The sequence below is a fragment of the Lepidochelys olivacea genome (genome assembly GCF_965140295.1).
Source record: "Lepidochelys olivacea isolate rLepOli2 genome assembly, chromosome: 7".
Taxonomy (NCBI): Eukaryota; Metazoa; Chordata; order Testudines; family Cheloniidae; genus Lepidochelys; species Lepidochelys olivacea.
In genome coordinates, this window is record NC_140417.1 from 19,946,879 (window position 1) to 19,962,763 (window position 15,885).

Sequence of the window (15,885 nt, forward strand, 5' to 3'; positions counted from 1 at the left end):
GAAACACCTTAATCAGAGCCAAGAAAACCATCCTGATTAAAATTATCTTTCTATTGGGATTCCCACCAAACCCAAAGATATTCAGAAGCAAAACTGCAGGGCTGCAATATTAAAATTGTCAAATATTATCCTGCAATATTTTGGATTCACCAAGACTTTTTCTATATTAGTGTTAATGGCCTATGTAGGCTACAAAGCATTAGGTCTCTTTGATACAATTTGTGGCAAGCTATGTGATTTTTCTGGAAGTTTTCTACAGTATCACTCATACTGCAGTCTTCTGAGGTGAAATTTCAGTTTCTTGCACTCTCTAGGTCTGCATTTAACTATGCTGGTCATCTAGATAAGCACCAGAATAAAGTGACTCAAGGATGGTGGTTCAAGTCTGTTAATGAACAGCAGATATATCATTAATGCCAGTATGTGGACATGTCAGGAACACAAGCCAGAGACTTACAGATGGAGTGAGCTGTAGCCCACGAAAGCTTATGCTCTAATTAATTTGTTAGTCTCTAAGGTGCCACAAGTACTCTTTTTCTTTTTACAGATGCCCTGTTCATCCCTGGAACAGGTTTAGCATGGAGAGCATTAGTGAAAGTTGCTATATAGTCCTGGCAAGATGCCTCATTTCTGTAATGGAGGAGCCACCTCAGTGAGGGAGAGGGTAGGAGAGCATCTGTTCCCATTCACACTGCTCCCCTGTGACAGCAAATAAGGTGGTCAATATGTGCCAGGTGTGGTGACGGTCATCATCCCCGTGATGTAGACATACCTGCCCTCTGCTACTGGACTTGAGACCCCAACCTGGGCCACTGAATAGCCAACAGATGGTGACAACTTTACCTCACAACCATCCTGGCCTGGATTTGACCCAACAGCCTGGAACGGAAAGGCTCCTTATACCATAGCCTCCCTGGTACCTCATTTTCAATCAAAAGTTGTATGATTTACTAACTCAGAATACACTGATAACTCCATTCAACAAAATAATGTTTTGCTCACAAGTAAGATTTTATATGGCACTACTCCCCAATGTCTGCAACCAAGTTTCTGTTTTTTAAAATAAATAAATGAAAATGCTGAGACACATGCATAAGTAAATATTGTTATTGGCTAAAAGGTATATTTGGCTTATTGGATTTTCAGAGACATGACTGGAGGGTTTTTCTGAAATTCCTACCCTTGATGCAATTGCTTCTAATATGCGGGTTGATGCTGTAGATTTGCATTCTTTGTTTTACTCAGAAAACAATCTTCACAGAATCATAAAGCCACATCTTGAAGCCAGTGGGATTTAAGAACTGAGTTAAAACTGAGCAAAGGATTTCAGAATATGCCTCATAGAAATTAAAATTAGAATAAATTTGTTCATTAGGTCATCCATCCCAATCTCACAGAAGCCAATGAAAAATTATTACAGTACATTATCTAATGATGTGTCCTATCTAGTTTCCTATTTCCCAAGGAGGAAACCCTGTTCAAACAAAACTGCTGCTGCTGAAGGTCATCAGACACACATCTCCTGATCAGGAAGATAGAGGAGAAATCCTATCTAGAAGTCATGTGTACAGCAGCAGGGTCTAGACTGCCAATAGTTCTGGCTACTTTAAGATGAACTGGGTGGATGTTACAGGAGTGCTCTATAACTGTATATAGGTAAATAGTTAATAGATAAGGTGCCACTAGATGGCACTCAGGAATATGTAGCATAGATCCTGAATCTTGTAGGACTAATCAAACTTGTACAATGCAAATAGCTTCTTCTGGCAGCTCTTTACATTGGCTTTTAATTGGGGAAAATGCAAATGTAAGGGGCAAGGTCTCTGATGGTTGAGTAAAAGGAAGATGAGGAACCCCTGCATTCTGCATGGGCAACTACTGGAGGTCATTCAACACATTCAACTTGCTTCAGTTGAGCAAGCTGCAAAGGCACTCACCACTAAAACCACGCACGATAAGGGAGGAAGAGTACAGTTACTGGATGCTAAGAAGGAAAGAAAGAAAGTCTAATCTCACTTAACTATCAACGTTGGGCATTTCATGTACTTTTAACATGCCACAAAGTGCAGCTAAATGTATAACAATGCTCTGATAACATATATGTTAGCTCTAGAAATATCACATGTAGCAAAGGTAAAATGACAATATGAGCACATCCTTATCAGATAATTTATTGTAGTATTTGTAGCTTCCAGTGTCCAATCTCTATGAAGATTCCTTAAGACCAAATCAGACAGTTCTGAGGACAAAGGGAGCTGGGCTTCTGTTATTTCCATCTTTGTCTTCAGTATCTGCATCAGAGATGCTCCTCTGCTTAGTAGTCAGAGTATAGCATCCTGCTGGTGCTTACCTCTTCAAGCTCCAGAAATGAATTAAATCAACATGTTCTGCAACTGGCAAGTGGTATCTTTAAATGAGTCTGTAAAAATAAATATCCACTGACTGGATTATTTCAGCTAAATGGTGATCACTTTGTTCACTTTAGGAATCTGCGACACGAGTGATTCCATTAATACTTCCAGAGAACTTTTTCTTTCCACAAATCAAATGGTCTCTGGAGAATACCAGCATGTTGAAGGTCCATCAGCAGACAGAGGAAATCACTGTTCATCTTGATTGCTCCTCCATCATTAGCTGGGCTGGGGACTTGGGTGCAGAGTGAGAGATGACAGCTCAAAAAACAAGAGAGAGACAACTTCTCTGCCTCTCAACTGTTCCTGAGACCTTTCTTCCGGTCCTCTACCTCCTTAGTTTTCATTTGAGATGTCTGCGGCTCAAAAGGTAGCAGTCAACTGTGTGCCCAGTTGTTCTGAAGGAGCTAGACATTCAAGGCCAAGTACAAAGCACACACATTGAAGGAGATATCTTTCCTCAGTGGATTTGAAGAGAAATACCAATGTATGGGGGAATGGAGGGAAATAAGAGAGGCTTAAAGCAGGTGTGCAGTAAGAAGAGAAAGCTATATAATCTCACAGTCTCCAATACAGTTGTTTTCTTCCTCTCCACACCATCTTCTGCTGCTACTAATCAGGTTGTAGGACTAATAATGTCTTAAATTTTATATACAGCTGTTCACTCCAAAGCACTTTAAAAATTTTTTGGAATGAAATAACAAAGCAACCATTCCATGCATCGTTTCTGCACAGGAAGTAACGAATACTGTATCCAGCTGAAAATGAAGTGGGACAGAATGTATTTGAATCTGGCCAGGGAACCAGGATTTTTCTATCTATCCATCTCCTGCATTTTTAAAAAATGCATTTCTAGAAGTACATACATAGGTCCCAAATTTTCTCCAACTCTATGTGCATCATTTTATGTAAAGTATTTAAGGAGTATTTAGTTATTCTCAAATAATTTTCATATACACAAACTTCAATTGTTTAAAAAATTGTGTGGATTTAGTGATTACCAGAACAGCCCTTCAGTGGTATGACTGGTACAGTCTGTATGTAGCCTTGTTCACAGTAGCTTGCTGGTATGAATTAGCGATCAGTGGCCTAATTTTCCCACTGTGCCAGCCTTTGTTCACTTCAGGATGCTTCCTCTTTCTGTTATAACTGCTCACCATGTTGCTCTTGCCCTTCACAGAGCTTGTGAAATTGTTTGTTTACTTCTTTTTTATATACAAATGTTTATTTTTCTTTTCTTTTTTTTTTAAATCATGAAATAAAAGCAAATCTGTCCCAGCACAATGGATCCCTATGAGCCTTTGATGATCAGGGCAATTTCACTTTGGGTATGTTTGCTTCTGCTTCCGTTGGACTTAAGAAGATTCTAACATAACTTATTAAAGGGCAAAAATAACACCACCCCATAAGAAATGTGCTTGTTTATAAATAATAAATATGGCATGTTTATTTCAAGTTGTGAATCTTTGTGTTCAGGAGAGAGAAACACCCTGTGCCTAAGGGAAGCTGTTTGGGACCAGATGCTCTTTTAGTCTTCTCCTCCCCTTATTGTTTGAAGCTTCCTAGTTAGCCACTGCTTCCTCCTCTCCTTGACTACCTTCCTCTTGGTGAGCATGAATTCCAGCAGGGCTGCATCCCTTTCACAATGCACATTAAATGGCAATCCCTGACCACCAGCTGAGTCATCAGGGAGTGAACGGCAGCTCATTACCCGTCCTGTAATGGCATCCAAACCACACTGCCATCATCCTAAAGGTCCTTTTAATGATACATAGATTTGCTCATGAGCCCCTTTAGATATCTTTTGTGCTGGAGCTTGAAGGCAAGAAAAGAGAGGGAAAGTGCTCTTCAATATGCAGCTGTTATCACCTGAAACATTGCAAAATGTCCGTTTACTAATATTCTCCAAACCTGGTCATTCGTCAAAATTAATATGGTTTTGTATTTATTGAAGGTTTAAGTAAAGCCATCAGGGACTTGGTGGACTTGGTTTGAACATCTAGTTGAATGCTGATATTTCAAGCAAAGCAGGCATGTTTGTAAATATGTTCTAGTCAATGTTCTGAGCTGTGGTCTGTAGTGCTGCTTTGGCTACAAGGGTGAAGCATCCATGAGGCCGGTCCTGGGGCCGGTTTTGTTCAATATCTTCATAAATGATCTGGAGGATGGTGTGGATTGCACTCTCAGCAAATTTGCGGATGATACTAAACTGGGAGGAGAGGTAGATACGCTGGAGGGGAGGGATAGGATACAGAAGGACCTAGACAAATTGGAGGATTGGGCCAAAAGAAATCTGATGGTTCAATAAGGATAAGTGCAGGGTCCTGCACTTAGGACGGAAGAACCCCATGCACCGCTACAGACTAGGGACCGAATGGCTAGGCAGCAGTTCTGCGGAAAAGGACCTAGGGGTGACAGTGGACGAGAAGCTGGATATGAGTCAGCAGTGTGCCCTTGTTGCCAAGAAGGCCAATGGCATTTTGGGATGTATAAGTAGGGGCATAGCGAGCAGATCGAGGGACGTGATCGTTCCCCTCAATTCGACATTGGTGAGGCCTCATCTGGAGTACTGTGTCCAGTTTTGGGCCCCATACTACAAGAAGGATGTGGATAAATTGGAGAGAGTCCAGCGAAGGGCAACAAAAATGATTAGGGGTCTAGAACACATGAGTTATGAGGAGAGGCTGAGGGAGCTGGGATTGTTTAGCCTGCAGAAGAGAAGAATGAGGGGGGATTTGATAGCTGCTTTCAACTACCTGAAAGGGGGTTCCAAAGAGGATAGCTCTAGACTGTTCTCAATGGTAGCAGATGACAGAACGAGGAGTAATGGTCTCAAGTTGCAGTGGGGGAGGTTTAGATTGGATATTAGGAAAAACTTTTTCACTAGGAGGGTGGTGAAACACTGGAATGCGTTACCTAGGGAGGTGGTAGAATCTCCTTCCTTAGAGGTTTTTAAGGTCAGGCTTGACAAAGCCCTGGCTGGGATGATTTAACTGGGAATTGGTCCTGCTTTGAGCAGGGGGTTGGACTAGATGACCTTCAGGGGTCCCTTCCAACCCTGATATTCTATGATTCTATGAGTCTTCAAGATGTTGTTAGCAACAGTCCAGGTTGTTGGTAGCTAGGATTCCGTTCAGGAGTCGTTTAGAGTTCCAAAAGGCTTTTTGTGTACCACAGAAATTCCAGCACCTCTGTGTAGCCTGTTTAGTGGCTCCTCCTTTTGTGTTGGATGTTTCTTTGGCATAAACTCAATCATGAGCAAATATTCAGACAACCTACAACTGGAGAGATAGTTAGCACAGAGGAAGACAGTCCAAACTGCATAGTTCATTGATTCACAAAGTTTAAGGCCAGAAGGGAGCATTAGAACATCTAGTCTGACCTCCTGTTTATCACAGGCCACGAAATTTTATCCACTTATTCCTGTATTGAGCCCAATAACGTGTGTTTGACGAAAGCATACTTTCCAGAGAGGCATCCAGTCTTGATCTGAACAAGAGATGGAGAATCCACCATGCCCCTTTGTGTTCTGTTCCAGTGGTTAATCACTCTCACTATTAAAAATGGGTGCCCGATGTCCAACTTTAATTTGTCTGGCTTCAGCTTCCAGCTATTGGTTCTTGTTACACCTTTTCCCACTAGATTAAATAGCTCTTTAGTACCAGGTAGTTTCTCCCCAGGAAGATGCTTATACACTGTAATCAGGTAGCTGTCAATTATAAGGCATTTTCTCCAGTCCTTGAATCATTTTTGTGGATCTTTTCTGCACTCTCTAATTTTTCAACAGCTTTTTAAAAATGAGGACACCAGAACTGTATTCCAGGATCAGTCTCACCAATGCCATATACCGGGGTAGGCAACCTATGGCATGCGTGCCAAAGGCGGCACGCGAGTGGATTTTCAGTGGTACTCACACTGCCCAGGTCCTGGCCACCGGTCCAGGGGGCTCTGCATTTTAATTTAATTTTAAATTAAGCTTTAAAAACCTTATTTACTTTACATACAACAATTGTTTAGTTATATATATATAGAAAGAGACCTTCTAAAAACGTTAACATGTATTACTGGCCCACGAAACCTTAAATTAGAGTGAATAAATGAAGACTCGGCACACCACTTCTGAAAAGTTGCCAATCCCTGCCATATACAGAGGCAAAATCACCCCCATGCTCCTATTCATTACTCCCCTGTTTATACAACCAAGGATTTCATTAGCCCTCTTCCCCACAGCAGTGAACTTGGGAGCTCATGTTGAGCTGCTTGTCCACTATTAAACTTAAATCCTTTTCAGAGTCATTGCTTTCCAAGACACAGTCCCCAATTATGTCGGTACAGCAAGCATTCATCGCTACTAGATGTATAGCTTTGCACTTGGCTGTATTAAAACTCATTTTGTTTGAATGGGCCTGGCTTACCAAGTGGTTCAGAGCTCTCTGTATGACTGCCCTGATCGCATCATTATTTACCACTCCGCCAATCTTTGTGTCATCCATAAATTTGACCAGCAATGATTTTATATTTTCTGCCGGATGAAAATGTCAAATAGCGTCAGGCACAATACTGATCCTCGCAGAACCCTACTAGACGCATCCCCATTCAGTGATGATTTCCCATGGACGACTACTTTGAGATCCATCAGTGAGCCAGTTCCTAATCCATTCAATGCGTGCTTTAGCGATATTGTAGAGTGCTAATTTTTAAATCAGAATGTCAGGTGGTACTGAGTCAAATGCCTTACAGAAGTCTAAGTATGTTATATCTACTCAGTTACCTTTACAAACCAAACCTGTAATCTTTTCAAAGAATTAAATCAGGCTTGTGACCTGGGCAGCTTCCACATGAACAAATCCCTTCCCAGAGGGACAGGGAATAAGTAGCACAAATATAAACTGAATGGAGGGGCCAGAATCATCCAAAGCAAACTCATTTTCATCTCTTGTAGCCAAACACTGTAACTGCTGTAAGGAATACAGAGGATTCAGGGAAGGAAATGAAGAAACAGTGTGAGGACCAGCCTTCTAGGCAATTCAGACTCTCTGCATGTTCACGTTGCTGAAATATTCTCTTATCTCTCAGCACGATTATTATTTATTTATTTGTATGACCATTGTACGTAGGACGCCCCAAGCATGGACCAGGATCCCATTTGTCCTAGGTGCGTACAAACACAGAACAAAAAGGCAGTCTGTGGCCCAGAGAGCTTACAATCTAAATCTAAGACAAGAGACACAGACAGATGGGGGAGTACAAGGAAACAATGATACAATATTCAGTTTGATAGGCGATGGTATGAGTTGACTAGTGGTCTAACTGTTGTCACGGTTTGTGTAGGCATCGTGGAAGAGGAGAGTCTGAAGCAGGGATTTGAAGGATAGTGAGGTAGCTTTGAGGATGTTTGCAGGGCCCAAGTGTGAGGGCCAAGCATGGGAAAAAGCACAAAGGTGTTTGTTTGAAAATTTAACAAGTGGGCAACGGAGCCTGACACCAGCGGCCTAACAGAGGAGGGACCTAACATCTTAATAGTGAATGAGAGATGATGGGTAGGGTGGGATAGGCAATGGAGGGCCTTGAAAATGAAAACAAATAACTCCTGTTTGATGTGTTGGAGAAGGCGGAGCCAGTAGAAGGATGCAAAGAGAGGGCTGACATAGTCAAAGCATTCTTTGCTAGCTTCACACAGTGGAAATCTGAGCATAGTCAATCACTCCCCAAATGCAGGGTGAAAGAAGTAATGACATGGACTCATTCCTTTATTTTCTCTACGCTATGGTGGAGCAATGAAAACTGGGCCATGCTTTGAATCTGTCACATCATAACATTCTGGACCTGAATAAAACGTCGGACTACAGACAGGTCCCAAAGCCTAGCTTGGAAACCTCAGAGTACTATCCATTAGCATGAAAGGCAGAATGGATGTGTCTTTTCCTACTCTCCAGCTGGCCATAGAACTAATAGGGGTGTCCTAATCACTGGGCACGTTCTTTCTCTGGTCTGCTCCTTCCCTCTGGAGTTACCAAAACCAGCCAAAATGCTCAACTGCACAGCTGTAATTTGCTCCTCATACCTGTGTTTACTGGTGGATTGATCAAGCTCCTCAGTTATACAGCTGTGATCACAACTGAAGAAAAGGTTTCTACCAATAATGGATTGTATTAAGGGGCTAACAACATCCCTGGCTTACCTCCATTTGCTTTTAATGGAGCAAAACCAGGAATGAATTTGGCCCCATGTGCGTATGGTAAAGTGATGCTCTCACTCAGAATAATGCTTCCATAGAAATGTTCTGTTCCTGTATCTCTGTCCAGTTAGCTAACTGGCGGGTATCTGAATTATGAGCATGGCGTGCACACAGCTTAAGAAGACTTTGTTTGGCAGTGAGAATGGTGGAGCCCAGACTGAACCTGCTATTGAAATAACACACACAAAGGTCATCCTGAATATGCAGGGGGTGGGGGGGACAGCAAACTATTAACGTTCTAAAATCAGAGTTAGCTTCTCAGCTGGTCAGCCTATTGTCAACCCCCCAGTAATGCTGTGTGCTATGTGGTGTATAAAGTAATCGGAGAGCAGAGTCCTAAACCTCATTTATTTCATCTCCACTCTGAAGCGCTAGGTCCAAAATGGCAATTATCCTTCTGCAGGCTACCCTAACCAGCCAATAAACCAGTGTTTAATAGTCCTTCGTAGATAAGCCATTTTACCATCATTCAGACTTTAGATAAATACGTAGCATATGCTATGGAACCTGCTCTGATATGTTACCGAGATGAAATTAGATGAGCTAGAGTGATTTACAAGGAAAGTGTAATTCTATTGAGGGGACTCCACTTGTGTTATAAACCACTGGAGTTGTCATCACCAGGACTCCAGGATGTACAGTAAATAACTCCAAGATGTCATTAATTTCACACCGCTGACTGCAGATCTTTTGTTGTTTTATATTTATGATATATGGTTCCCGCACTGTGTGTTTCAAACCATTTGAAATAAGTGAAAGTGACATAGGATGGGGTTTTCAAAAGAACCTAAATGATTTAGGAGCCTAGAGGTAAAATTTTCAGTGGGACTGAGAATCCTAAGTCATTCAGAATTTTTACTCACACTTATTAGCGTCTGTGCTTTAAGGGTCTGTCGGAATTCAGCAGACTTCCATGGGCTTAGATCAGGCCCTACCTGACTGGTTTTGAAATAAGGTCTCCTGAATACCCATTTAAGTGGCAGAACTGAATTTTCAGAAAAAGGCCATAATTCTCTTATGCATTTTGTCTTTTTAAATGATTTTAATTGGAATGTTAGCACCCAGGGTTTCAGAGCAGATACCACTCTGCAAAGATAAAATGCATTCTAATACAATTATTGGACTCTGTCATTCTGAGATAGGATCAATGGTTTATGACTTTGGGATATCACATCAGTAGGTTCCAACTTTCTCTTACTATAGAACTTCATGGCCACCATTCATAACTATAATACAATCATATACCATCCTACAGAGAAGCATTACTGGGGAAAGATACAACCTAAATTCCATGTGTACCAAACTGAGTGGAAAGCCTGCTTTTAAAGGGAAATGATTAATTCTAATACCAAAAGCTCTGATCCTTAAACATGTATGGAACTTTACTCATGTGAGTGGTCTCATTGCTTCAATGGGTTGAAAAGTTATGCACCTGAGGATATTTGCAGGATTGTGGGCTTAGACTGGATATCTAGAAAAAAATATACATACAACATCCAAATGATCAAAACTTAATATATGCCATTAGTTTAATATCCCAATAACTGTGAAATGGCTCTGGTGCCTCAACGAATGCTACAATTTTACAGTTACTTCCCAACAGGAAGCCCTGTCTGCAAAAATAGAGAGCTTATACCCTCCTATCATTTCACATGCTGAGGTCCCATTGAAATCAATAGGAGTGTTTCATGAAAGTCTATGGCAGTAGGATATGGCTTCAGTTTAAAGAGCAGGTATGATGGTAGCTTCCTGCAGATTTCTTAAAGTAGTTTCATGTTTATTATATTCGATAACCATTTTTAAAATGATACCAGGTGGTTTACATTTTTTAACAACTGGCAGTGTTAATTGCAATTTTCCTTTTGTGTGCCACAATTTCAAGCAATTGAATAATTAGAGGAAGGATGGTCTTGTGGTTAAGGATTGGATTGGATCTGAGGCGAGCTGGTTCCAATTTTTGGCTCCTCCATGGACTTCCTTTGTGACCTTGAACAAGTCACTTAATCTTGGTCTGCCTTAACTTCTCATCTATGGGGATAATCATATTTCCTTTCTCCCTTGTCTATGAAGATAGTCTATGCCTCCAAAGAATTTACAATGCCCTAATATGCATAGTACAGTGCCTAGCACCATGGCACTCTGATCTTGGATGGGTCCACGAATTGCTACTGTCATATAAATAATGGAGCACATGGACAATATATTGCATCAATTAATAAGCAAAACTCTCCTCTGAATTCAATGGAGAGTTGTGCTTCACACTGATGGATACATTCTTTATGTTGCTGTGGATCAAATAACAATTATTGCAAATAAAACTTATGGTCTTATAAAGAAACAAGCCTGATAGTGCTGACAGTACACATTGTTCTGAGACTGGGATCAGGCTGGAGTCCCTGTGTATTAAATTATGTCAAGATGAAGTTTTTAAACCAACGCCAAAAAGCCACTCTCTACCAGATGGCTACACTTGGAATAAGTTTCTTTGGCACAAAGCAGAAAGGAGTCCAAGCTGGCCAGGGAGGGTTAGGAAAAAATAATTAAAATGTTACTTTTTGAGTGGGCAAAGAGGATACAACCCCACCCCACCCACCTGTCGAGAGAGCCTTTAGTTTGGTAAACACTGATTCACAGTTCCCAACACACGTGGGTCTGAAAGTGAGTGTGACTATGGCAGGAAAACCTCTGGGCTCCATGATGCGTCATCTCAAGCAGGGCACTGAATAGTCTTCATCGTCTGGGGGAATGAAACTAAATGGAAGAGTTGGGGGGTTGGGGCAGGGGACCTATTTCTACTCCACCAAGCCACCGGCTGTGGCATTGTATTTTCCAGAGAGCTCACCATTAGAGCTGATTGCAATTTTTCATCAACTCCCCCTCTTCCGCGGCCCCCCCCCCCAAGAAACAAAAGGGTCCCTAAGACATTTTCATTTTGGCCAAAACATTCCTATCGTTCAATGAAAAACAAAACATTTTTTATTTTTAAACATTTGGAGGTTAGTATCCTCCCCCCCCCAGTAGGGGGGAAAAGGAAGACCAATAGAGGGGAAAACTCAATAACAAAAAAAGTGTGGCCAAAAAAGGGGGGAAATTTCTGCCCTTTTAAAAAAAGTTGTCTTTCCAAAATGTTCACAGTAAACACTCCCCTTTTCGCCACCTCTAAGCAGCACCCGGTAGCTCCTGTTATTCTGAATGGGAGCTGCTAGGTCCCGAGAACTTCTCAAAATCCGACCTCTTCGTTCTCAAGGGGAGAGGAGCAATTTTGAAATCTGTCCCCCAACGCTGGGCAAAGAGATTCCGCCGGGTTCAACCCGTGTAATAATGCTTGTGCCCTCTACCGGCAAGGGTCTCTTTAGGACCTGGCATTTGGGAACTCAGGGCAGGAGAATGGAGGGGAGAAAAGGCCAGAGACAGGCGGTGAAAACTCGCGTGGGACAATAAATGACTCTCTAGTGGGTCTAAAAATCTGCCCGCTCTGAGGCGCAGAGTTCGGGAGCGTCCTTTGCTCGCACCGGGTGCGTTCTAGGTGGGAAATCGATGCGTGTGGCAAATGACGCTGTGATTTTGCAGGTTAAAACTGTCTCGTTTGTTTCACATATGCCCAGCCTCCCCACGCCCCGGCAGCCAGCACTTCGCCGCCGAGGGAGAAGAGAAAGGCACCGCCCCCCCCCCGTTACCCCAAACCGCAAATCTGTTCACAAAGTCAACCGCAAAATAAACCGCAGACAGACAGGATCGGGGTAACAAACTCCGCAGTAAAGCCCCGCTCCTCGCCTCTCCCAGCCCGGCTTCGCGCCGAGGAGCAAACGGGGCAGGGAGGGGGTGAAAAGTTGGGCATCTCCAAGTTGCCACCAAATCAGCCAGGAGCTAAAACACCCCTTAGGGCTCCAGCATCCATGTGTCAACTTGCCAGCCGGCCTAAGAGTTTCTCACATCACCCATCCACCCCCCCAACATACAGCGCCTTTAGCTCGCTCTCTCTCTCCCTGTGTCCGGCAGTTCCCTTCTAGTGATTAATAAAACCTACCTCCAAACCACTCACTTTTCTAGTCCCTGACATAGGTGCTAGAAGTCTGGGGGGGGGGGGGTGCCGCCTCCGCTGGCTTGAAGTGCTTTCCCTGGTACCCAGGGTTTACAGGATTCAATGGTTCTCAGCACCCCCACTGTACAAACTGGTTCGCCACCTCTGGCCCCTGAAGCCCCAAGCACTGTGTTGCAGGTTTCACTGGACCTAGGCACCCTTTATAAACCGCATCTTGACCAGATCAGGACCGTGCCATTATTCCGGAGTGGAAGCCAAGGCGTGCCTCTCCCCGCCACCAGCCCCTTTCCCTGGCTTCGGATTTGGCAGAGAATAAACGAACCCAAGAAAGAAATGGGGGTGAAGGGCAAAAGAAAAGGAAAGAGAGAGAGGTGAGAGGGGGAAGGCGCCGCTCTCCCCTTTAGTTGCTCAGGACCAGGCTGCGCACAGCCCGGTTACACAAGAGGGGCACTCAACTTCAGAGAGACAAGGCGGGCCAGGTAATAATCTCTTATCCGAGCAACTTGTGTTGGCGAGAGAGAGGAGATCGCTGATGTCTCCAGGAGCCTCCGCCAGGCTACAGCACCAGTGCACCCGTGGGTCAGTTTCCGCCGCTCTCCCCGGGAGCGAGCCCTTCGCCGCCCCAGACTTTCCCCACCCGCTTCCCAAATCAGGCCCCCAGGAGCCGGCACTCACCTGCGTTGCTCATCTCCCCCAACTTTCAGGTCTCACGCCCTCAGATCATGGTCCTGCGCGCCTGGGTCGGTCGCACCTCCTTAACCCCCGGCAGCCAGGGACGAAGTTGGAGCGGGGGGTCGGTGTGGCCAGCCCACGGGGCTGAGAAGGGAGGGGATAAGTAGTCAGCAGTGGCCGGAGCCTCTTTGGCTGGGGAGAGGGGGGGGGGTTGCGTGGGGAGGGTGTCGGCTCAGGAGGGGCGATCACTGCCGCTGGCAGCCCTCGTCCTGCCCCATGCTTAGCCTGGCAAGGCAGACTGGTTGCAGGGAGCTTGTAGGGGCCCTCCCTGATCGCAGCGCACTGGCCAGGGCTCGCCACCGCCTCCTCCTCACTGGCATTTCCCTTCCTTTCCTGCAGAGGAAGCCCTTTGGCTCGCTCAGGGATTGAAAGCTGCAGTGAAACAAGGGAGGGGGGCACGGATGCCAAACAAACAGATTTAAAGGGACAGCAGCTGTTCTCTCCCTCACCCCCTTTATGTCCCCCCCCCCCCACACACACACTTCAGGATCTTGCATAAGCTCAAGGAGTGTGAATGGGGCTTGCACAAGCAGTGGGGGGAGGGGAATGGGGAGAGAGGCTTCTCCTCCCCTGGTAGCGTTTGGAAAAAGAAATGATGAATGTGGAAGTTTGTGCGTGGAGCTGAAAGTCCAGGGAAACCGGCTCTCAGGAGACACTCGGGACCGTTTCGTCCCCAGATCCTGCAGCCGCAGAGGATTGAACGAGCGTTGCAAAGCACTGATTGTTTCACAGACGAGCCCGGGATGTGCCTTCCCCCCGCGGGCAGGCAGGGCAGCTCGCACCAGTCCCCCGGAGCCGAGAGCAGAGCCTTTCTGCCCGGCGTGGCCGGGGTTAGCTCTCTCCGCCCGCTTCCCGCCCGGCAAGTCCCTGCAGAGGGGACCAAAGGCACTGGAGTGTCTGTATGAAACGATCGGTAGCCACAGGTAGAGTGTGTGGACAACGGGCAAGTGAAAGGGCGTGAAGACTAGAGAGGAGTGCCTCTCCTTGCACAAAAGCAGCCCCTGCCCCGACACGGCGGGGAGGAGGGAGAAAGCAAGTTAAAGGAAAGGTTTGCCTTGTCTCCTTCTGTTCTCCCCCTCTTTTTAGCTAGCCCTGCCTTGGTCTCTGTGATCAGCCTTTTCTGCGCAGAAATAACTGGGGAGACAGAAATTCTCCTTCTTCTTCCTTCCTCCCTTCCCACCAAAGGTGTGTCTACCTTCTGGCTCGAAACACGCCGGGGCTGACCCAGAAAAGGAACCCGTCTCCCCCCCCCGCTCAATGGTTGTGCGGCTTGCAGTAGACTGTGCGAAATAGAGCCCTGATCCTGCCGTCTTTACTCGGGAGAGTAAGGATTACTCGTGCGAGTCAGTGCTGTCAGCTCAGGCCCGCTGTTCTTGTGTGCTCTTAGCTTCAGTCCAAAGCTTCAAGACCTTGGTGTGGTTCCCCACTGTGCTCAGGAATTTCAAAAATAAATCCGGGAGGCTAGAAAATGTCCATTCTCCAAAGGTGAGAGATCTCCCCCCCTCCACTCCATCCCCTAATTTGGCAAACTCACTATTATGAATTTATGGGGGGGGGGGAGGAGGAGGGGGCGGAATAAGAGAGGAAACGCTGGGCTCTTGTTCCCCTTGTAAAGGTAGGATCATTATAGGCTGCAACTCCATGAGCCAAGGGGTTTGGTGTGCAGATGTTTGCTATAGTCTACAGCCCCGTTCACACCTACGGGTCTCTGCACTCGTGCATCACAGAGCAATCTGTTTGGTCCCCAAGACGGCTGGGTCTAACTTGATTTTACTGAGCAGCAGAATATTCAGATGTAAGATTAGAAAGTGAGAAGCTCCCGAATACCTGGCCCCAGGATAGCTTACAAGTGACATAAATATTTTATGCACCGAAAGGATTATTTGTGTTTGGTGGTTTATGTTAAAAGACAAGTAGCATTAATAAAGGTAAGCTTTATTTCATGGAGCATTGTTTCATGTTGATTTTATTATAAAGCATCTAATAACAAACATCGTCATTATCTGCCAATTTATAAGACACAGCTGAAAAGAGAGCGACCAAAGACGTTCAAAAGCCTTCTTCACTGTTGTTTCCTTGTGACTGATATTAAATAGATTTCATTCTAAAGAGGTACAGGTAACGGAAGCAAATTCACTAATCTGAGGAGCAAAAGAGGACTAGATTTGTGTTGGCTGCTTCTCAGCCACTGTGGCTAATCTGTTCCTGCATTGCATTCATCACTATGGCATCTGACCAGATCAGGCCCTAATCCACTTAGTCAAATCAAATCAATCTAAGAAATGTTTCCGGAACCACCAGTTTGTGTGAATCCAAAGTGCCTGATCATCTAGGGCATAATATGGAATCTGAAAAAGAGCAAATTTAATACTTGCTTTTCAAGTAGCACTCAGGTGGGTTACAGAACAGAAGGTTTGGCATTTTTGCAAGAAACTAAAAATGTCAGAAAAATTCTAAATATG

The 15,885-nt window shown here is 44.6% G+C and overlaps 1 protein-coding gene across 3 annotated transcripts in view; it reads right to left on the reverse strand.

Moving 5' to 3' along the window:
• FGD5 (FYVE, RhoGEF and PH domain containing 5) overlaps positions 1-13,573 on the reverse strand; it is a 152,110-nt gene extending 138,537 nt beyond the window's left edge. For 2 of the 3 annotated variants that reach the window (XM_084633330.1, XM_084633329.1), the window contains exon 1: positions 13,367-13,573. In XM_084633330.1, coding sequence (XP_084489456.1) covers positions 13,367-13,379 — 13 coding nt within the window. In that variant the 5' untranslated portion in view covers positions 13,380-13,573. The remainder of the gene's footprint in view (positions 1-13,366) is intronic. The other variant, XM_084633331.1, reaches the window with a different exon arrangement.
• Between the last annotated feature and the right edge of the window lie 2,312 nt (positions 13,574-15,885).